Raw genomic sequence first — 23,326 nt, 5'->3', positions numbered from 1 at the left:
TAAAAGCATTGTGCATATTGATGAATGGTTTTTTTCACTCCTTGGATGCTTATTCTTTCACTCTATAGAGAGAAGAATAAATAACTCTTTATTCCCCTTTAGAAAATATGCTAAATCTCACGTCTGAAAAGTACTCAAATAGGGAACAGTTTTATTAACAGTTATGAATAAAGAGGTATCTACATGGGTATTGATGAGTACTTGTAATTAATTCTATTTCCTGCCATGATATTAAACTCGAACAGCTTTTCCACGCATGACTAACATTTGGTCTCACTTTCTGCTTTTAACTGCAGATCATCTAGTGTATCAGTATCAGTGTCCTTTGTTAGGCCAAAATTATATAAAGCTGTTTTTCCCATGCAGAAACGGAGTGTACAGGTTCTGTAGCATCCCACACCACTCTGAAACACAACAGTCAAGGTGAAGGCCAACGAAAAATCCTTGAAATATATTCATATATCCATACACCTGCACAATTTTAGAACAACTGAGTTACAGCTGGGGGAACCATGGATTTCTTTTAGCTTTATAGTTTTAATAATATTATTTGCTTCTTCCTTTCCTCTTTCTCCCCCAGCAGTTTTACTTCCCCTGTGTCGCATCTTAGATTACAACTACCAGGACCAAGCATCCTGTGTGCTTTTTGGGGGCATGGTGTACTTAAATACTCCGTGGTGTGCTTAAATACTTCAACAAGATCAGTTATGTTTGCTGTGCAACATGTGAGAGGTGCAGCACAGGGCTGCTGGGCTGGCTGAATTCACGTTTTAACAAATGAAATCTCGGTGTCATTCAAGTTTTACCTGTTCTTGTCGAAGGTCGGATCGTAGGAACAGGTACTGCTAAACCAGGAGGTGGGACTGGGGACCCAGGAGACCATCCTCGGTGGCGTTTCTTTGGTGGTCCAGAGCTGGACATGGATGCTGAAAGGAAAGCAAAAACTAATTGTAAACCTTGTCCTCCAAAATGACCAAATTCCAGCCCACCTTCCATTTCCCATCAGTGTTGAGCGGGTATCACATTGCAAAGCAAAAGAGGCTCATACCTAGATTTACATAAAACCAGACTGTGATGTGAAAAACATTGTTACCTGTGCTAAAATGTCCAGCATTATCATTAATGGTCATGCCACAAAGCAAATGGATCTGTAAAGACTGAACAGTAGGAACAGCTACAATTGGAAGAAGAACAAAATCACAAATTTCAAGCTCACCATCCAATGCAGCTTAGAATAAAAAAACAGAGAGGTTTTCTTTACCTTGATCTCCAGCTGCACAGCCAGGACTTGGAGATGTCGAGTGAGGCATTGGCCGAGAGACTGTAGTACTCAATGCATTATTTCTTCCTCCATTAGCGTTTCCATTAGCAACATCCGTGGCACGCAGTGAAAGAGGAGCTGAGTATAATAAAATACAGAGTGTGTGGCTTGAGACAAGCTTAAAAACAAACAAATAAAATAATACAGCCACACACGATGCAAAAGAACAGGGCAAGATGAGTGACTGAAAAAAAACATATTTCAGGGAGATCATGAAATGTACTCGTCAGAGAAACATTCAGATTGCAAAATCCAAGCCTGGAAAAGGGGTGTCCAGACTTCAAGGTGAGGAGGGATAGGTGGAAGAAAAAATGCAAAGAAAGCCCCACCAAAATACAATAAGAAGTTACACACACACAATTTTATTGTGAAGTTTGTGATATATTTTCTTACACAGTGTTGTTTTTTTTTTAATATACATCACGAATTCAGTTTGTAAAGATTTCTAAGCCACTTGTGTGTACCTACACAATTTTCCCCCCGTCATCCCTATGCTATGCACAGTAATTCACTACAGGACTCTCATCTAAAGCCTTAGCAAAGGACAGTGGGCAGTTTGTTGCAAAGTGTACATGGCCTGAGCATTACTGAGGCAAACCATGCTTAATTTTGCTACCTCTGCCTAAGGTGATTCTCCAGTCCCAGCAAGTCTGACACTCTGGCAGGACCCACTATATCCACCACAGACGATCACCAGAAGTTACCATCACTCATCATTCTCATTCTTTTTCAGAACTCAGTTTTTGCAGAAGAAAAAAAATGGCATAAACTGCCAACATGGAGGCCACTGGAAACTCCAGTTCCTTGCTGGTATCAGCCAGCTTCACAAGGATTTAGCTCCCAAGAACGCATTCCAGGAGCAACACCAGGGAATGGTGCAGCAGCTGGCTGATGGCAGCTGCAACTGCAAGTGTTAGAGATGTGGGTATGTAGCTCAAAACAATGCAACTCCCCAGCTGCAGACATCCAAATAAATTCTGGTACAATTGCCAATTACAAAATATGAATAATTTCACTTGCCCATTGTAAGCTCCTCATTTCTACTCAGAGTCAACAATTTTGTACAGACAGATATGGTGGGCATGGGTCAGTTACAGAAGTTGTTGAAAAGCTGGGCAGAAATTTCAGTGCAAAATAAAATCACACAAGTATGGAAGGGGAAAGGTGTTTGGCACAAAGAACTGTTAATGATTTATTAGATAGAACATAATTGTATTAAGTACCATAACCAATACCATGTTGTATTAAATAGCAGATGTAATACATCATGTATAAAATGATATATATATGCTCATGTGCATATATAAACCAAATAAATAGATATATTTTCTTATTCAAGCATACTGTTCTGCAATAAGTGTGATGATTTCTTTTTTATTCCTCAAAGATGAACCACCTAAAGTAAAAAACAATCAGATTATCCCAACAGTGTCAGTGTGGGACTTAGATGTTACAGTTGAGGGTTACAATTTATTAAACACACAATACAGAAATAAGCAATTAAAACAGCAGATATATTAAAATTCCTTGAAATGAGACTAAATTCCAGCACACGTATGTGGAGGAACTATAATGGTTAGAAATGCAGAACTGCACCCAACTCTCAGTTACTGAGGCAGGAATCAGTGTGATATCAAGAGGTGACATTTATGCTCTCTTACGGTTAGGAAGTGCAGAAAGAGATATCACTGCACTTCTACCAAGATGTTACATCTGAAAGCCAAGGTGTGGCTCAACCTTGGGGACAGTACTAACTGCAAAAATTTCTGTGCCAAAGACTGCAAGAATATGAGAGTTCTGGAGAATGCTAGCGAATGTTTTCCTTTCCCTTTTCCACCAAAAAAAGAACACTCTCTTTTCTTGGCTGTTAAGCTGATTATTCCCTTGGCTCTCAGATGTTTTGGAAAGCAAAGCCATACCTGCAGCAAATGCCTTTCCTACGAGCTGTACTGACAGAGCCAGAGGTTTCACAATGTTCTTGTTCCGGGATGGGTCTGGTGTTCCACTTAAGTTAACAGCAGCAGAAGATGATTTTGCTGGACTGAACACTGAAGAATCTGAGAACAGAAGTTGTTTAATTAATGATCAAAATTTACATATAAATATATATAATTTTTTATTGCATACACATTTATCAACACTCATCTCTGCATAAATTGCAAACAATTTTTTTACACTCCTAAGAAATTACCATGTATCTTTCAGGAGTTTTAACAAACACTTAACTGGGTGTTTCTATGGAATCTTATAATCCACTGAACCCATGATTGATCTCTCCCACAGTATTTTGCACTCGCACACACTCAAAAAATATTTTAACTGTAGAAAGGGTTATCTCATTGCTCCTCAAAATAGCCTCATGGGATAGGCAAGTAAATGCAATTTTCTCATGGTTCACATGAGGAAGCTAAGACGAAGAGCTTATGGAACTTGCAGCCAGCAAGCATAGGGAATAAGCACTGGAATAAGTTACCTAAAAGAGGTTGTGGCATCTCCATCACCTGAGATTTTCAACAACAAGCTACTGAATCTCTATCAGACACAGCTAAGCTTGACTAAGGGCAGAAAAAACCACACCCAAAAACATAGCCTCCTTACAGCACTACTGTCTACAAAACTATAAAATGCATATGCTCGTTTATAAATCTGGGTAAAAAATTAAGGGCATTTGAGCCCAAACTCTTTGCATAAATTAACAAACTTCATGGAGCACTCTACCACAGCTAAAACCTATAAATCTTATTTTATAGAAGGATAAACTGAAGAACAAACAAATTGAATATTTGCCCAGTATCAAACTGATTCCAAACTTCTCAGCATGTAAATCCCTTTAACATCAGGCATTTCATAGTTGCAATTTACTTCAAGAAAAAATTGGCATTCAGATGCTGAAACACTGGCAAATCCAAATTCTTATGACCAGAGTGAAAGAATATTAACTCAGCATCAGTCTAGAAAGTAGTTTGCAAAAAGTAGGCAAAGGAGTCTAAGTTCACCTACAGATGTCCCAGTAAAACAGCCAGCTAAAGAAAACAGAAGACAAAGACCAACTTGATCTGCCAAACACATTCACCCTCAGGCCACACACCATTTGGTGGAGGAGGGTGGGAGGAAGCTCTTCTTTGCCAGACAGAGTAGCTGACATGAAGAGCAAACACAGAAGCCTCTGCTGCTGCTGCCCCACCAGAAAATTTTGTCCATGCTCATAGGAAATACACTGAAAGGCTAACAAAACAGACCACCGGGTCTGGGCCCTTGGAGGGAGATGCTGGTCTGCCATTAAATATGATGTAGCAAATATGTAGTGTTAAAAGTTTCTTTAAAGTAAACTCCCCAGAAGCTTTGGGGATTTTTTTTTGTCCCCCATCTCTAATTGTAATACATTCTCTTGAAATTTTATCTGTGAATGTGGATGTGGCTGGTATATGTTTAAACACCACTCTGTTACCTAATCAGGACTTATTAAAATACCAGTTATTAAAATTCTTCGTCTTTCTCTTGTAAAGTCTTGTTTCTAGTTGCTTAACATGTGAATTGAATTTTCCCCTCAAGTGTCTGCCCAAACCCATATTTTTGATACTGTCTACCCATAACTACCTACATATATCCTGTAGAACTCAGAGACTGAACTGCTCACCAGAAACATTTGCACAGCTTTTAAAGAAAAAAAGGGATATGAGTTGATGATGAGCTGAAAACAACCTGCTAATAAGTAGTCCTGTTTTAAAACAACCTAGAAGCCAACTCCAGTAGAAAGAGCTTTGCAGAATCTAGAAGAGAAAAAGCCAGAAAAGCCCCACATCATAGGTGACACATCAGAATTTATGCCACTGAATAAAAGGTGATCTCCCCCCTTCTCCCAGTCACAGGGGATTCATGTGTATGTATGTGGCATTAATCTTCACCAGGAGATAACAGGAGAAGGAGATGAAAAGCTTTTGACGAGCATGACCTAGGAGTACAAACAGTGACACACAGAAACACCAAGCAGACTGAAAATGGCAGGGAGTGATAAGGAGAAAGCCGTATATAAAAGGTGTATCTATTAACTTGGCAGATACAATAGAAGACAAAGCTGTGTAAATATTAGAATGCTTGTTGCTCCAAATGAACAGGTCCTCATGCATCTGCACAGCTCTCATGCCTGGATCTGGAAGCCAAGGGATCATGCAATGAAATGCAGATGTGTTTTAACCACACTGTCATTTAATTTTATCCAAAGCCCAAAGCATTTTGCTTCCTCAACAGAGACAGGGGCAACCACCTGAGAGAAGTGCCTCTGTAAATACTAATCAGTGATTATAGTCTCATATGAATGCCTTTGTTCAGGTTTTGTTTATTACTCCTTTTGACAAACTTTCTAGGTGTAAAAAGTATTTTAACCATCTTGCTTTCTATCTGCATTTCATTCCCTTTAAAGAAACGTGGTTTTGGACATTCATATCAATTAATAACAACTAACAAGTCATTTTCTCTTGTTTTTAGTTTTTCAAGAAATAGCACAAACAGACACAAAAACATACAACAGCATAGATGAAGCTGCAATAAAGCAATGAGAAAGAAAGCTCAAACAAAAGCACTTTGTCTACTTGCAATAAATAAATAGATACATGATATTAAGATGCTGCTTCTTTGTCAGTCAATGTCTATTTGATTTATATATTTTCTCCTTATTTAAGGATATCATTAATAGCTTTCTAGAATAGTTGTGAGGGACTGGTTAGCTCACATACCAAAAACCCACTGTATGCATATGGGGAAATTGCAATTCAAAGTACACCTTTGCGTGCAATAAAATTTAAATAAATAAGGAAATTAGCAAGTAAATAAAATAACATCTGGTCCCCTCTCCCTAAAAGGAGATATTATCCTTTTCCAGACAAATAGCCTAGTTTATATACTAAGCAAACACTTCCCTACAAACATGTCATTGAAGTTTTTTGAGATGCACAAAAAAATTAATGAAACAAAGACAAGGAGGCACAGAATCAAATAAATTAATCAAAAGACCATTTAATGCTTTTACATCAATTGTTGTTTTGAGACTGATCTAACCTTCAGCCTCACCTGGCTCTTAATCTTTGCCAAAGCAAATTTTGAAAGGCATCCTCTCCAGTGTAATCTCCACATGGCTCAAGGTAAATACCCAGTTGTTTACAGCATCCCTGACCCAGCAGTGGCTGAGGTAACTTACCACCCCCAATGGTTATCTTTACAGCACTTTCAGCTCCTACCTGTCTGAGTGAACCCTGACTTGTATCCATTAGCTGATCCACCCTCTGGGGTCGTGGACGGTGACACCGAAGGATTTGGCTTAGCAGAGAGGCTAGCAGCAGATGATTGCCTGCTTCTACATTCTGCAAATGAAGCAGCTACAGTACATATTAACAAGGCCTCCTCCCAGCAGCAACGTTCAGCAACGCGGTGGCAAAAGGCGACAAAACGTTAAGAGCACACAGAGAGCACGTACAACAAACAGCGGCAAATGGCAGCATCCAAGGAAAATAGGGATTCGCAGTTTTGTCAACTTTGTCTTCTAATTAAGAAAACCTCCCTGGGGGCCACTCAGGGGGCCAGGCAAATACAGAGCAGATGCTGCAAAATGGCAAGAGCCCTCGGATCACAGCTTCCAAGAGATTTGAAGGTATTGGACATGTCCCAGAAAACACTCAGAGACTTCTGTGGCACAACCTGTATACAAATGGTCATATGTTGCCCTTTAAAAGGAGAAATTGTGCTGAAACCCAGATTTTGAATATGCTTATACAAACCTTCAGGGAGATCTCAGCGCTGTTAGTGTCTGTCTGGATGAAAACCGAGTTGAGGGAGGAGAAAGTCACGTTGAAAATCACACATTAATCCATTTTTAAAACTGAGATCTAATCAAGATTTGTTTTAGGAGAAGGGTTTAAATGTTTAAAAGAACTCTTCTAATTAGACCTATAATCTAAGTGAAGAGTGAAAGGTTACCAGATGGATGGCAGCAATATGGGGACAGGACCTATCTAAGTAATGCCCATGAGGTTGACTTTTGGTTGATTTTCTGAACTTTCGTGGGTGCTCAGAACACTTGCAAGTAGCATATAACCAAAAGTGGAACCAGTATCTGCTTCTTCTACACGTGCATTACTCCCAACTGCATTTACCAGTACACACACCAACTCCAACTGCATGAGTATCAGGGAGGGGTTTCAGAAAAAAGATTCCAGAAGTAAAATAAGGCTTCCTTTGTCTTTATTTGGAAATTTACTAGCAAATTAAATATTTGTGTCATTTTTGTGAAAAATGCTGTTGAAAAGCCACATGCACTCTAAAGCAGCAGTTAATTTTCCTTGTAACAGAGAAAAGCAGCTGAAGCCAAGATCCTTTTGACCCACTAACTGATACAAACTATAATCACTCATACAGCTCGGTGATAACCATCTCTTTCTGGTGTCATGCTGCTATTCACATGAGGATGTGACTCCTCAGATGTCAGTTCTCCTGCAGAGCTTCCCCTCTCCTCACATCAACTTTTTGGAACAACAGGGCCCAGATCAAACTCTGTCTTCACTGAGTGAGACCACAGATGAAAAGGTCAGGTAGTCTGCACATAAACCAGCTTGGCAGACAGTGGGTGGGTAAACCACTCTTTCCTTGAGTCTTTGTATGGTTCTAGCTCCAAAACCCTGCATCCTCCAATAAGAGACCCCCATGGCTACCTTGCCTTGGGGTCACAAATGCACCCTCCTGTAGCACATAATGTCACACATGCTGCTCTGGTAGAGTAAGATCAAGTGTAAAACACTGCAAATGGCAGGAGCACCCAAGTCTTTTCTTTCCCTGAGATCAGTGCCCTGAGCTTTCTTAATCTTACAGCATGCTAGCTATCCTCAGGCATGAGACAGACTGGATTGCACCTGCAAAGATGAATATCAGTGGAAAACCAATGCTGCAGCCCTGGCTGTGTGCTTCAGGCACATAAAAGAATCATCAGACTGAGTAGCCTCTTATCTTCTACCAAGATGGCTGCACACTCTAAGATGGGAAGATCTAGGGCTGCCACCAAAAGTATGGGGAGATGAAAGAAGAGTGTTTACAGTCACATTTAACTTCTTTGGCAAAATCCAAACTTCAGTAAGAAATCAGTAAGAATTCTCCCTTCAAGCAGTTGCTTTTGAATGCATACATTTTCAACAGCAACTTTCAATTTCTCATTCAACATCACCCCTAACAACATGAACCACCCCTAATTGAATGGGCACTTTTATTACCTTTCCAGCAAATAAGGGGTCCCTTTGACAGTACACCTTGGGAGCTTCTTACTAGGTAGTACTTTAAGTGCTTTTGCTTCTTTGGCTGAGTGGTTAGTTTCAGGTTGATATGATTGGAAAACTCTGTGAAGTACCGAAATCCTCTTTCTCCACAGCCTATACAATTCCCAGAAAATCCTGGAAGAAGGAAGCAGAAGATACACAAGCAGATTAAATGTCTTGTACTGTCTGCTAGGAGTAAGGCCATCTAAACCTACCTGCACATCCAGTTCCAGGGGACTGGAGGCCTCCAGCCAGCCAGCTTCTGTGGACACAGCACATGGGGGTCAGTCTGAGCTCTTCTGAAACTCTTACATCTCTTTGGGAAGTACTGACTCATGCCAAAATCCTGCCACCAGTTTTCCACTCTACACAGTGCAGAGAAGGATAACCTCTTGACAGGGGGACAACTATGTTGTCACACTAGGAAATTTCCATTAGGAAAAAAAAAACCCACATTTTTTCTATATTAAAAAAACCATGGATTCCAAACTGCAGACATCTCTCTCAAAACAGTGGCTAATTCATCAGAGCATTTCATATGACTGAAATTAACATCAAATAAATTTTCCCTGAGGCTTCTTACATAGAATACTTTCTAAGTAAACTGAACCTTACATTTTATTACAGTCTTGAAAGCAACCACAAGATTTGCATGGCCAGAGTTAGGAGTGCTTTAAAATAGTTTCAAAAACCTACAGCTTCTCAAGAAAATAACCATTTTAGTGACAAAGACTGTTTTTCTGCAACATTTCCAACAGGCTTCACAGAAAGGGGTGAAATTTTGAGTTGAGGTCTGGAGGATAATCCAGACTAAGAATTCTAAGTAGCCTTGATTTCCAGTGCCATTCACAGCTGTGTTAATGGGAATCTGGCATAATGATGGCAGATTTCATAGAACAAAGCACAGGGTATGTTCTGAAATGGGTCTGCCCTAAAATCTTTGTTGTTTGAATCAGCCTTTTATTATCTAATGCTGAACAATTAAGCCCTGTTGTCTTACTTGTCATGCCACTTATCTCTGACTTGATTTCAACCCTTAATGAAACAGATTTTCTACAGAATATCAATAATGATTTATAAAAGTGCTAGCAGATTAATACCTAGTGGAAATGCTTTATTTTTGTTTGTTTGTGGTTTTTCCATTTACTAATCAGTTCAAGATCTGTAAGATAATAAATTTTTCATTCTTGCTACTATTGTTATTTTCCACAATAACAAACACCTTGGAGGATGCTGGTTCCTACACTCACCTGTCAGCCAAAGTAACAGGTTTATGACAAAGATATTCAGTGTTTTTGACAAAATCCCTTATCCATAAAACTCTTAATAATAAGGCCATTGTCTTTAGCCTTACTATGCCTCATTATCAGCTTCGATGAGGATGCCAAGATGCAAATATCTTCATCCTGTTTTTCCTGGGACTGAATCATTCTTTCTTTACTCTCTTGCAGCCCACAGGATCTACTGGTGTGTCTCCAGAGTTTTCAGAAAGAGTAACCAGGGTCTCTCAGAGCTACTGAGTCAGTTCTTTCTTTGCTCACAGGTGCCAGTGACAGAAACTTCAGCAATGCCAGAGGTGTGAGTCACCAGGCTCCTTAACAAATGAGACCAGAGAGGATGGATGGATGGATGGATGGATGGATGGATGGATGGATGGATGGATGGATGGATGGATGGATGGATGGATACAAAGCTGGGATGGAGGGGGAAGCTTACCAACAAAGTCAAGCAGTACCACATTTAATCAGGTTTAAACACCATCTGCCTATCAGTTCTTATTGGTCAGCTCCTGACACTTCCCCGGCTTAGCAGGGGAGAAGCTCCTCTGAATCCTGAAGTGTACCCTGTTATCCCAAATCCCCAGTCATACCAGTGAGGGCACATCACACCACAGCCTCTATCCAACTCAGGCCAGGGGCATTTCTGCCTTAGGCCCAAAGGTTTGCTATGTATGGATTTATCAAATGGATTTAATGGAGACGTAAAGTTAAAGCACAAAACAAAGCTGTTTCCAATAGTTACACAAAATATTGGTGGTCTGCACCAGAATTTGAGCATTGCAGTTAAATCAGGGTATTTATCCTTTGTTGTAATTTCTTTCCTGTTGAAAGGTCTTTCTGAATATATCCTAGGCAGAACAATGACTGGAGGCAGAAATGAAAGAGTAAATTCAAAATAGGCTAAAGGAGCCAAAATACATTAAATCACTTCTACGACCTTGTTAAAATGTGTACCAGTTGTGACCCAGGCAGGAAATCTAGGTGCACATAGGCCTGTCTTCAATTACCAAGAGGCATTGTTGTACTAAGATTTTAAACTTCATAAATGTAACAGATTATGACATAATTGGGAAAGGTAGGGCGGGGTGTCCCTATGTGTTGGTTTTTGGGAAGCAAACTGCTCCCAGAACTTCTACTGAGATCAATGATCCTGGTGAAGCCAAGGGCAGAAATCATCCCTTAATTAAAAAAAAAAAAAAACCAAACATAATATAGTTCATTTTCAGTACTTGCATGAGCATATTTCTTCTTAAATGAAAATGCTGTAAGCTCCAGCTGAGATAAACAGAATATGGATAGTTCACATTTAGAATGCCAGGGCTGCAATTGACTTCTGCCCACACAGAAATCTGGGAGATTCAATTGTGATTAATTGTGGAATCAGGGACTTGTTTTAAAATGGGCTTTTAAGGCAGGTTCATCTACAGATTTGATTTAATGAAGTCAGTCCTCTCCTCAACATATTTCTAATAGAAGGTCATTAGCTGAAATGACATTAGATAATTTTCAACTGGCTTTTTTTTTTCTCTGAATTATTATGGTACAAAGGAAAAAAGATCTCTTACCTAAAAGTGCATTTTTTCCATGATCATCTGGCAAAAACCTCTTGTCAACAGCGCAGACTAGAATGTGCTCAGGAAGGTTGGGAGATTTGGCTCCTACTAACAGGAAGCCTGCTGGGATATCAATTTGCTCCATGCACAGAGATACCAACCGTAAATCCTTGCCTGCTTGACAAAAACCTACAGAACAAAGCAAAACAAATGATAACTCTTCAGAAGAATTCATTTAATTCTCTTTGTTTGATCAGTTGCAAAAGCAAATGGCCTTCACGACTTGATGCTGTAACTGGAGTTTTCATATATCCTTTTTAAGGGAAATAGAGGAAATTGAGATAGCATCCCACCAGAACCACTAGCTGAGAGTTTCAGAGGCAATAGACAACATTATTTTAAATATACATATTTAAACATATACAGGCACAAAAGAAATTTAAGTGCCCAAACATTAGACATCAAAAAATTGGCTCCAAAATCCAATTTTTCAAAAACAATCAAAATAAGAGGATAAGTTTGTTATTTAATAACAGAAAGCAGCTCTTAAAACATGCCAAATATTATTTTTTCTTTGCCAAACTTCAGTCTACAGTTTTTTCAAGAGAAACTATTTTGTCTTAGTTGCTTGCAGAAGGCGAGCATTGATACATAAACACCATTAAGTAATACAAAAGAATGATAAAAATTGATGATGAAAGTTTAATAGTGGCTACTAAAAATCATTTTATTACATTAAAATAATTAAATATCTAATTTTTAAATCCTCCAAACATTTTAGAAATTCCAGGAAATAAATAATTCACTAGTTTCAGACATGTGAATCATGTTTTGCTACGTCTCCAGCTGAGTCTCTGAAGTCTCAGTGGACTGCAGGACTTTCAAGTCCCCAGTTAAGTCTTTTCCCCACTCAAATACACATATGCCCACAAAATAAGGACATAACATTGCCTCTTGGGCTTCTAATCAGTGTAGAGCTAAAGCAGCAGAAGGAGGCAAAAGTGAGGACCTGAGAGAGTTTCTGCTGTTCTATGCCCTGCAGTGAGCAGGTAGCAGGCTGGGTCACACAAAAAGCATAGCAAGGCAACCCAGAGCAGTGTCCAGGCTAAACAAACAATAAATAAAGGAAATCACAATCACAAGAATCAAGATTACTGTTAAATTTGAAATTACTGCAATAGCTATTAATACCTATTACTTACACTTCATTTAAAATATTACTCATGTAAATATTATGCATTGTCACAGAAATTTTAAGAAAAAAAATCCTGGAGAAAGACCTTGTGTTAGCATGTGGTAACACAATGTGATCACAGCTTAACCAAAAGCCACCTCAGCCATTATTGATACATATGTCTGTGCTCTTAGCTCCTGGGCCAAAACCTATAGCAACTTCAGCAAAAATTATGGAAGTTATTGGGTTTTGGTTTTATCTCAGCACTGTAGCAGGCACAGAGCATGTGCAAAGTGGAATGCACAGAATCAGCTTGCATGAATTTCCTCACAAGCAGCAGCTTGCTGAAAACAGGGTCCAATACAGGTTCAGTCTTGTGCCTACACTCACAATCTGCCGAACTAGTTCTTGGCTGAATGGTTTCTTCACTTCTTCAATCACCTCAGTTCCAGCAGCAGCTCATGAAAAGCTAGCTTGAATTTACCCCTCACACACTTGCTTTTTCCAAGCAATGAATTGAATTAAGCTCCTGAAGTTTTCATGTATGAATCAGTGGATTATATCAATAACTTACTAATAAAAACTTACATATGTTTTAAGAGAGAAGTATTAAATCTGCATATTTAAAGCACAATTAGTTCTTTTCTGATTAGGTGTCATTTGATTTTAATCTGTGAAATTCTTCTTAAGGCATGTTCTCTAAAAACATATTGATCATAGTCAAATAGAAAGCCAGGTACCAGGCTAAGTATTATCTAGACTTTTTGATGTAATTTAGAAAGAAAGTCTCAGATAAACCCAGGAGAAAAGTCCCTTCCATTCAAAATAAAGTTTGCTTATTCAAATGTTAATGTCACCTAGGTATTAAATCCAGAATTTTCGAAGGTGGCCTTAAATATTTAGGCATTCAGCGAAATCTGAGTAGTTGACATGCTTAGAAAATACCACTTTACATCTAGATTTAAAGCAGAAAAATTGCCCACTGCTGACAATGTGGGCAAACAGGAAATCTGTAGATAAGGATTATGAAACAGCAAGTGCAGTAAGATTTCAACACAGACTTAAACCCATGCTTTACACAATTAGCTTCTAGCCCAGTCTCTACCTAAAAATGTTCCGGAAATGCCCAGAAGCACAAATGGTGCTTCTCCAACAGGAGAAGGCTTTTGAAGGAATTGCTAGCAATAGCAATACTGGCACAAGCAAGGTTGTCAGTGTTGTTTTGTGTCAATACAGACTTGTTTTCTGAAGGAGCACACAACATTGAGAAGTGTGAATATCACATGAGAAGCTTTGAGCCCCTTGGGCCGCTTGAGGGTTTTGCTGTCCCAGTGAAGTGAAGTGAAGCAGCACTCCACGACACCCCAGGTGAAAGAAAAGACTCAGATTTATCTGGGCTATGTGCAAAACAACTTCAGCTATGCTTCGAGCAGCTGAGTGTCACCATTCTGCATCAGTCCCCAAGGGAGAAGCTACAGGAGAGTCCTAAGAAAAAACATCTTAACAAGTTTACAAGCACAATTCAGTAACTGCCTGCTATCATGGGAACGGCAGCCTCTTAGCTGAGAGGCTGTAGATCTTAATATTTCCCACCATTTAGGATATGTGGGACTGGACTGTAGAAATGCTGTATCCTACTGGATCTGCAAGCAGTACCTATGATTCACCACCCCCAGTATCATCTCTTACTCAGCCAGTGCTCCCAGACCCCTTGCACACTCTCCCTATTCTCCCTCCTTTCACAATCTCCTTTGGCATCCTCCTCGGCTTTGGCTGGCGACATCTCCGGATCACAGAGGTATGCATGGGCAGGCTGGCTGGCCAGCACATGCCTCTGGGATATTCAGCCTGTCAGAGAGCTATAATTACCTTGCTGCCCCAGGGGACTTAAGTTTGGGGACACCGATGTCATCCAACCAGCTCCTGAACTTCACAAATCTTGCTGAAATTCACTGCCTTTATAATTCACTACCAGAAAGGGGAAAGCAGCCACCAGCTCAGAGCTCACAGGAGACTGCCAAAACCTCGTTTTCTGAGGTGGTGAGATAATAAACAGGGCTGACACCGAATGGTTTCCTCTGGCTCCCCTTCTGAGAGGGACCGGGATCCCGATGGGTGGGCAGGGAGAGAGGCAGCACAGACAGATCCCAGAGCCTCCAGGAACTTTTCTCTTGCTCATGGAACAGCTGCCACAGGAGAAGCAGGGAGGGCTGCAGAGCCTGGCCAGCTACAGCTGGGATTTACTTCCACCAGGAGATAGGGAGAGGATGCAAATCTGCTCCTGTGCGGTAAAAGGTTTGAATTTTCCTTCAAAGACATGCAGATGGAAAGAGCAAGAGCCCTTCATTATCCTTCTTTGCCTTGACTTTAAGGCCTGAAAAGCACTCTTTTAAGTTTCTGCTGCTTTTTGAAACTGAATGAGGAAATTCCACCCAAAACACATTGATTTGGAAGCAAGTAACTGAGGGGAGATGAAGGGGAGATTAACCCTCTCCCTGTTACATTGTCTTTTTCTAACTACCAAGCACCACAGAGATCCCAACCTTATTTTCTTTTCTGTTTTGCCTGATTTTTGCATTGGTAATTAATTATCTGTTAGAAATAATAATTTCCACATTAGGAAAGACTAAACATAGTGTCTCAGTACTAGATGAACTTGTGCTGCCAATGTCTAAGACTTAGAACATTTAAAATTCATTTACATTTCATAGCTATTCATTTATAACTGTGCTGGCACCTACACTTCTATGTCAAACAGCAGTAAAACATTTCCTCTAAAAAAGAAAGAATAGCACTTTAATTTACTTGTGTACCTTTTATGAAAATCCTAGTACAAAGAAAAGAAAACATGAGTCAGTAAACCAAACCAACTCCTTTTTGTGAAGTATTTTATCGACATGTAACTGCTGAATTGCTAAAAAAAACCCAAAAACCAAAACAAACAACATGTTCTTACAGGATCTCAGCTTTGTTTCAAATAAGGAACAGAGGAACAGGCACTTACATTTCAATTAAAGATTTGCAAATACCAGGAGCAGTCACCAAAAAGTTAAAATATTAACAGCTTTTACAGACATCTGCATTTCTCTGCATTAGTTTTTGCTTCTGAGAAGCACATTTGCATTCTCCAACATCACTTCATTTAAAGTAACCCAGTCCCATCTTCCTGAAAATGTATCCCCACCGCTGTCAACGACTACAAGTCCTAGAATCTTCTCAAAAATTAAAATTGTATCTGTCTTCCCTTTCCCCACCGTAAGAAGAGGTAGTTTCCATGTGGGGCACCAGCCCCTTGTTGCACTGTAATAAATGGGGTATTTGCATGAGGAATTAGCTTCCAGGAATTACATATGAATTAGGGGTCACTGTCACTCGCTATTGTAACCTCACAGTAACTGATCAGGTGTTAAGTACCTGCTTACCTAATTGCTTCTGAAACTGCCTTGGCCTTTCTTTAAGCATCAGGTAAATTGAGGATTTGCTAACAAAAGAAAGGTGATACTATTGTGTTTCCCACAGCTTGCATAGAATGTTATTCCACAAATGAGAAGCAGCCTCTTTCAAAGCTACAGCAAGCCAGCGGTTCAGAAGAGCTTCTTGATAATGCAAGAATTTTGTTGACTATTTGAGATACCCATATGAAAACAAATAAATTATTTTTCTTGAAACCCTATTTTCATGGAAATTTTAGTTACAAAAATTTGTGTTGAGCAGGAAAAAAACCATAAACAAACCCCCAAAGCCCCTGAAAATAAGTGAATTACTTTCATGACTAACAGCAAGGTTCAGTGGCAAATACAGTTGCTCTTTCCAATGGGCTAAGAAGAGAGTTAAGACATCTAATACTAGCTGAGAAAGAATTTCCAACAAACTCACTTATGAGGCATTTCTTTTTTTTAGCTGACAGCTAAAGGCATTAAGATCTACTTTCTGCACCCATGTGACTGACAAATGCATCTGAATAAAAGAATAAGTCACCACAGAAAATAATATGATGGTTATGGCACACATCCTGAATTCAGGAAAAGCAAGCAGCACAAATACCTCAAAGGGAAAAAGATTTCATCCCACCTGATCCAAAAGGTGGGAAACAGATTTTACAGCAAGCAGAGCTATGAACTGCAGGCTCCAATACCAATATTTTGCTCTTGGATAAGCAATGGAACACAGGCTTAGTTTAAAGTATCCAAATACAGTGAGTTCAAATGGTCTATCAGTATTGTTTAACATCTTCATAATGTCATTTACCTTTGCAATTAAATAAATAAGATAAGGGATGCAAACAATGACAGTGATCCTGTCTTACATCTCTGGAAGGCATACTCATGAGATGAAAGATGAGTTATCAGATTAATATCTTGTTGAGATATGGTCTGCTGTGTGAATGTTTGGGAACCAGGGCATTTTAAACAATTATGCAAAACTGTCCTAACAGATCACCAGAAGTATTTGGAAAAAAATCTGTTTTCCATTCCTTTTCCAGACACAAAAACACTGCTCTCTTAAATTGGTTCCTTGAGAACATCTGATAGTAAGGCAGATTTGTAAACTCAGAATGGTAAACTTAAAAATGAGTAATGAACAACCCTAAAATTCTGCAGATGTAACACATGAAACTTTCTTCTAGAGTGCTTTGATCATAAAAGCCTTATAGATAAAAATCAAAACACAAAACTGCCCCTGAAAGGTCAATCCCAGGACATACTAAGAAGTTTAACATTACATACATATAATATGTGAAGTGAAAACGGCACTGCTCCTGCTCTCCATAGGAGATTTTGCAGACTTTATTGATACTTGTCCTCAACTGAGAACACTTTCCTAGGAATACATCGTTTTATACTTTCTCCTTCCCTCCTTCTTCAAATTCACAAGCCTTCAAAGGACAGAAAACCACACTTCTGTGTGAATAATGAATTCTCCCAACAATATTCCCCATCTTTTCACAGTAGCCAACCAGCCCTTCTGTTCTTTGTGCTACAGGGAACGGGCAGTATGCTGTTACAGAGGGTAAACATGCTCCCGTGAGCTGCATTTGGAAGTGGAAAAGGCAAAGATGACAACACATGCCACTAATGCCTGCCCCCCACAAATGTCCAAGAATTACCAGGGGCTGATCCTTACTTCTATCATTTCATATAACCAGATACTTCAGTAAGGTGCAAAACCATTTCAAAATTACAGCTTTTGATGAACTGTGGACAAGGAATTCCATGATTCAGGGGGATATTGAATAAAATGTCCAAAAGTGCATTTGGACCTGGTGGGAACAGTTCCTGTTTTCAGGTGTCTGAAGTCAGCAGGGAGATGTTTTAACAAGAAGCACATCTAATAACTGTGAGCAGGTTCTCCTTTTTTGAGGAAGTTAAACCTTCAGAATAGAACGATTTTGGGGTAAGTTGAACCAATCACATTGATTTTTCTTAGGGTAAGTAGGTTCATGCATAATTACCTGGTTCTTTCTTTGACACATTTAAACCCAAGCAAATATAGTATGGTCAACAATTTTGCTCATCTTGAACAACAGCAAACCATGGCAGCTCAGTTGGTAGGGAAGCAACGGCCAGCAGGCACGTGGGGAAGACAAAACAGACAAGGTTCCACAGCCAACCTTCTTGTCACCTCAGCAGCAGAAAGTGCATTAAGTGTCCTCCCCATTTTCTTTCTCTTCTTTCTACCCATGGAAGCAACTAAGTCCAGCTTTGCCAATGTTTCTGAGAATCATTTAGGAATAGACTGAGAACCAGCCATACTGATGCCAACTCAGGTAACCTCTCTGAGGACAGTGAATCAAAAGAGGTTACCTGGTTGACAGACAAAAAAGGGCTTTCAGAAACTAATGACGTGCCACAGCCAGTTCTCAACACTGCTTTCAAATGATAAACTAAACTTTATGTTCTCAAACAAGTCCTTCTAATCCTTATTTTGTCGGCTTTGACTATAAACTGTATTTTCAGACTTTCTAGCTTAAGGATTTGTAAGAGATCTGCAGAGAGTGCACATTATCACTAGAATCATTCAGTAGTGAAGATCATACAGTAAAACACAATGATACCAACCATCAGTAGTGCAAGACCCTTCTGGGGCAGGTTTTTGCGAGTATGGGATTGGTGGACTGCTTGAATCTGACATTTCTTCATCCTCTTCTTCATCTTCCATTTCATTAACAGTTTGGTTGGTAGAAAAGTCCAGATTTCCATTTTGTGAATAGCGATGTACTAACTCTTTATCCAACTCTTCTACCTTTGGCTTCACATCTGAAGAATAAAAATAGAAAAAATAATAAAATATAGTAAAGATAAAAATAACCTAGAAAATTGAACTTTTCAACAGTTATCTCCTTTTAATACAACATCTATCTTCTCCTTTTAAAATAACCAGCATGCCATTCTTTCCCCTTAATGATGCCCAAGATTCAGATTTTGTTACACAATTAACTGCTGGGCAGTTTCTGGTTTTTTTTGGTTTTTTTTTTTTTTTTAATGAAACACCCCCCCCACCCTTTTCACGCACAGAAAAACAACTGAAACGTGCCATACTTTCATGGTTACCTTCCGGCAGGAAAGGAGGCTGGTCAGGATCCAGGTAGAGCTGGGAGAAGATTGGCCGTGGGACAACGCTGCTGCATCTCAGAGAAGCTTCTATGGAGTTGTGGAGAGCTTCTTCGAAACGGGCGGATTTCAGTTGCCCTGCATATGAATTCCCCATGATCTAAAAACACAAAGGAAACAGCTGATAAGGGGATGGGAATGCCCATGCACAGAGAATTTACAAACGAAGACAGATGCATGTCAGTGATATAAAGTCAGCAAGGAAATATGCTGTGCAAACAACATCTCTAACTAGCACCACACGTTTGTGTTTCTCTCTCTGTCTGGCAGACTGCATCCTTCTGTTCCACCAAGCTTTTAGCACACCTCCAACACACTGCTCTGTGTCTTCTGAGCACATGGCCTCTCAACAGCCTCAAGAACCTGCCTGGTATAAAAAAATTAATGGAGGATAGATAAAATCATTATTATTTGGGGTTTTTTAGGATATTCAGGGTAGAATACAGAAGGGTACATATAACAAAAAAAATTTAAAAAATCAAGTTGGCCTTCATCAGTTCTTGTCAAAAGAGTAAGCATACTCTTTTGTCAAAGAGTATGTTTACACGATTTTTCACTTGTCAGTATGCCATTATTTGGAGAAAAACTTTACACAAAGACATCCAATAACTTGAATTTTTGCTCTTGTTCATATTAACTGAAATTACATGGAAGGTCAGTTTCTCTGTCCTTTCAGAATCTCTTCACCTTCTGTCTTCAAGGTAATATTATGATTTACATGTAGTCTGACCTATCAAAGGATCTAATTATAACAAAATATATAAAAAAGAGAGAAATAAATAACTTCTAAACCACATGCAGCAAATGCAGTAAAATGTCTTCATTTGAAATTATGCTTTACACTCATGGAGTAAAAAAATCATTTAAATATCTGCTTTAACAATTAATATTTCTACTGATGATGAACTTATGAACTTAATTAAATATTCAAGCAGAAACAGACCTGTAGACCATTTCTTCTCCTTGGATGCCCAAAGACTGTTATACTTGTGCACCCAGCACTGGGATATGGACACTCAAATTTAAACATTTAGTAACAGGGTGGCCATGGAAGGTTTTAAAATGAGCAAAGGAACACTCACTGAAATATGAAATTTTCCACTTTGCTAGATCATTATATCAAATGACATTTGTTCCAAAGAAACAGCAGTCTAAAATTTCCCAATATTCAGAACACAAGACTCAACTTTCAAGAAACAAGTTTTCCCCAGTTAAACCAACAGACTCAAAAGTACAAAACCTTATAACATTATCTTTGTTCTTCCCCTCAATAGATGTCACCTAGCCCTACAAACAGGAAGAGACCTTGGCCAAGAAGATAAGTTGGCATTTTGAAAACCTACAGTTCCACTCCTGCTTTATCACCGTGTTGCTCAAGGTGCTCAGGGCCACCTGTAAAAGGGCAATACTTGTGACAGCCATTTCCAGCAGCCTTTGAGGTCTGTTGGTGTAGACAAATATCTGAGAGCTAATTATTACTACACTACTGGATACACAGGTGTGAAACAAATCAAATTATTCACCTCTAACCTGGGAGAGAAGGTCAGTTCCAGCTAGACTGGCTTTAAATAAATTTTGTGGCAACTACAAAATTTACACTTCTCTACCCTAACCAGAGACAATACCAGATTAAAAAAAATGTTTCTTAGCTTGACACATTCTGCTGTTTCAGCAGTGAGATACCTAAGATAAGTAGATTCTCTTTCCCCTTCTATATGTTTTCATTAGATTTGGAAACAGTAGGGACTGTGTACAAACACACAACTACAAAGTGTGTTAGGGAAAAAAACTACACTGAAGCAGTATAAAGGTTGCAGTAAGCTAAAGCCTGTCAGGTGCCTTTGAAAAAAAGAATTTCTGGAAATCAGCTAAGTGACTGAAACACTTATTTTACTGAAATCAGTGACGATACTTCCATAAATACAAGTGAAATCATTACAGACTTTTATTAAATTTCATGCAATAAAATTTAATTTCTGTGCTATCTATGTCAGTTACGATGTGCTTAAGGTAAGATTTCAAGAATGTATTCAAATTAAAAGACTTTAGTTAAAACACCATAATGAAAATGAATCAACCTTCATGAATCAGAAAATTTGCAATTCCCACAGCACATCTGCATGAAGTTTGTTCACTCTCCATGTTTTCTACAGCCTACCTGTTGTATAAAATCTATGACAACTATTTTAATTTTGATGGGAAGCTATTTATAAAGGATAGCGCACACACAGAAAAAATGCTGGCAATTTGATTTGCTTCCCTGGCAATACAAGGAGACTTGCCTGTGGATGGAGACTGTCACAGATTTACCAGAGAAATGGTTAATGGTTAATGTTACCAGAGGATGTTTCTGGCTTGCCAGGAGAAAACAAGCTTGTTGGTGGAAATGCCAAGTAAAGAAAGGCTCAGGAAGCCCAGCTGGTGTGAGTTCTGGTGCCTGCAGCGTGGGAGCAGGGCGGGAGGAAGGCGGGCAGGGATGCAGGGATGTGCCTGAGCAGGATGGGGCAGGCAGAGGTGTCGGGGCAGAGCGGCCCCGGGTCCTGCTGGGCTGCGGCTGGGGAAGCTGGGAGCCCTGGAGAACAGCACGGGGCAGCTGATTTCCTAACACTGCCTGAGGCCATTAGGGCAGCTGGGCCTCATTTGGAGCTCAATAGAGCTGGGGAGGGGAGAGGAGGTGGCAAGACCCTCCAGCAGTGAGCTGCTGCCTGGGTCAGGCTGTGCTTGACCCAGCCTCCCCAGAATTGGAGCACCAATTCAAGGGAGTAACTCCTTAGTGTGTCTGCACTTGATTCTAGCCCTAAATGCCTGGTGCAATTAGGAAATGGTTAATTTTCCTCCTCACAGTCTAAATGGGAGCACACCTCAGGAGCAGCAGAGGAGAGGGGAGAATGTGCTTTAAGTGGACTCCAGTGTGCTGAGGGGGCTTGAGGAGGCAGCAGAGCCTGGAGGAAAAATAAATTGATGGAATTTAAAGGGAGGCAAAAAAAAAAAAACCCCAAACCAAACCACCAAAACCAAAGAACATTTCTCTTATTAACACATGTATCTGCCATATCTGCATTTAAATATGACCAAAGCCAATGATTTAACATAACTAAATTAATGTTCGTTGTTTAAAAATTACCCAAATAATATGTCCATCCAACATTCATATATGAGGTCATTTGGTTAAAAAAACCAACAAACCAACCCCTCTTGCTTTTCATAGTGAAATTAAGATAAGGTTTTCTTAAAATTCTGCCCATCTGATGCATCAGTGAGCTCGGGAGGATGAGGGAAAGACATTCCATTGTTGAGTTCATCTGAGCCAATCTGACACAGTGACTGAGAAAACAGAGCTGGACTTGACTCAGGAGCTCCTCCCTGATCAGGAGCTCCTCCCTGATCTCTGTTTTTTTGCTGCCAACTCTAGCACATCAGGGCTCACCCTCGTGTCCATTGTTCCACACCCAGCAACATGGCATGGAATTCTGCTGGAGCCAACCAGCTCCGGTCTCCAGCAACCTGTGTGCACTGAGACGTTTCCAGTGGGCAGGAGGTTTGGTGAGAGGGTAAATAAAGATTTCCATATCTACCTGCACACTAATTGTAGCTAACTCAGCACAGAGCTGGTTAGATTCCTGGCAATGAGCCATCTGCACATCTCTAATTCAGTATTCCAGCCCTCACCTTTCCTTTTACCTGCACCACTGGATGGATCCCAGTGTAATTCTTAAGTTGCCTACTTCTCTTGGCAACCTTTTAAGGTCTGTTTTGGATTGAACTTTACAGAATGTTAGTAGGTGCAAAGTGTATGTGTATTTAGCTGTATTTATACTTTTTCCTTCCCAAGCACCCTACCAAGGAAGGAGGGCCAATTTGGCAACACTCCTTCTTAAGGCTTCCCCTCTACCACAACAACATTCCCACTGTACAGAGATGAATTTTACTTAATTTCCTTAAAACTTACTATGGGGATTAGAAGACATTATCAGAATTGAATAATTTCAAAATTAAATCTGAAAGAAAACATGAAATAATAGGGGAATTTCCTAAAATTTAGATCACCCTCACCTCCAGGCTCTATCACTCTCAGTGTTCTCTCTGAAAAGA

At 39.6% G+C, this 23,326-nt stretch overlaps 1 protein-coding gene across 5 annotated transcripts in view; it reads right to left on the bottom strand.

Annotated features, from left to right (window-relative positions):
• Positions 1 to 23,326, bottom strand: part of GREB1L (GREB1 like retinoic acid receptor coactivator) — a 133,078-nt gene that overhangs the window by 42,061 nt on the left and 67,691 nt on the right. For 3 of the 5 annotated variants that reach the window (XM_077184770.1, XM_077184775.1, XM_077184779.1), the window contains 7 exons: positions 19,163 to 19,334; positions 18,683 to 18,880; positions 11,462 to 11,638; positions 8,575 to 8,751; positions 3,241 to 3,378; positions 1,262 to 1,399; positions 807 to 926 (listed from right to left, as the gene is read on the bottom strand). In XM_077184770.1, the coding sequence (XP_077040885.1) occupies positions 807 to 926; positions 1,262 to 1,399; positions 3,241 to 3,378; positions 8,575 to 8,751; positions 11,462 to 11,638; positions 18,683 to 18,880; positions 19,163 to 19,331 (1,117 nt within the window). In that variant the 5' untranslated portion in view covers positions 19,332 to 19,334. Of the gene's footprint in view, positions 1 to 806; positions 927 to 1,261; positions 1,400 to 3,240; positions 3,379 to 6,555; positions 6,679 to 8,574; positions 8,752 to 11,461; positions 11,639 to 18,682; positions 18,881 to 19,162; positions 19,335 to 23,326 lie in introns of all 5 variants that reach the window. The other 2 variants (XM_077184784.1, XM_077184782.1) reach the window with 2 other exon arrangements.

The sequence above is a fragment of the Agelaius phoeniceus genome, chromosome 1, assembly GCF_051311805.1.
Source record: "Agelaius phoeniceus isolate bAgePho1 chromosome 1, bAgePho1.hap1, whole genome shotgun sequence".
Classification (NCBI taxonomy): Eukaryota; Metazoa; Chordata; class Aves; order Passeriformes; family Icteridae; genus Agelaius; species Agelaius phoeniceus.
The sequence above is the reverse complement of the archived record's forward strand: the minus strand, read 5'-3'. Positions and strand labels throughout refer to the sequence as shown.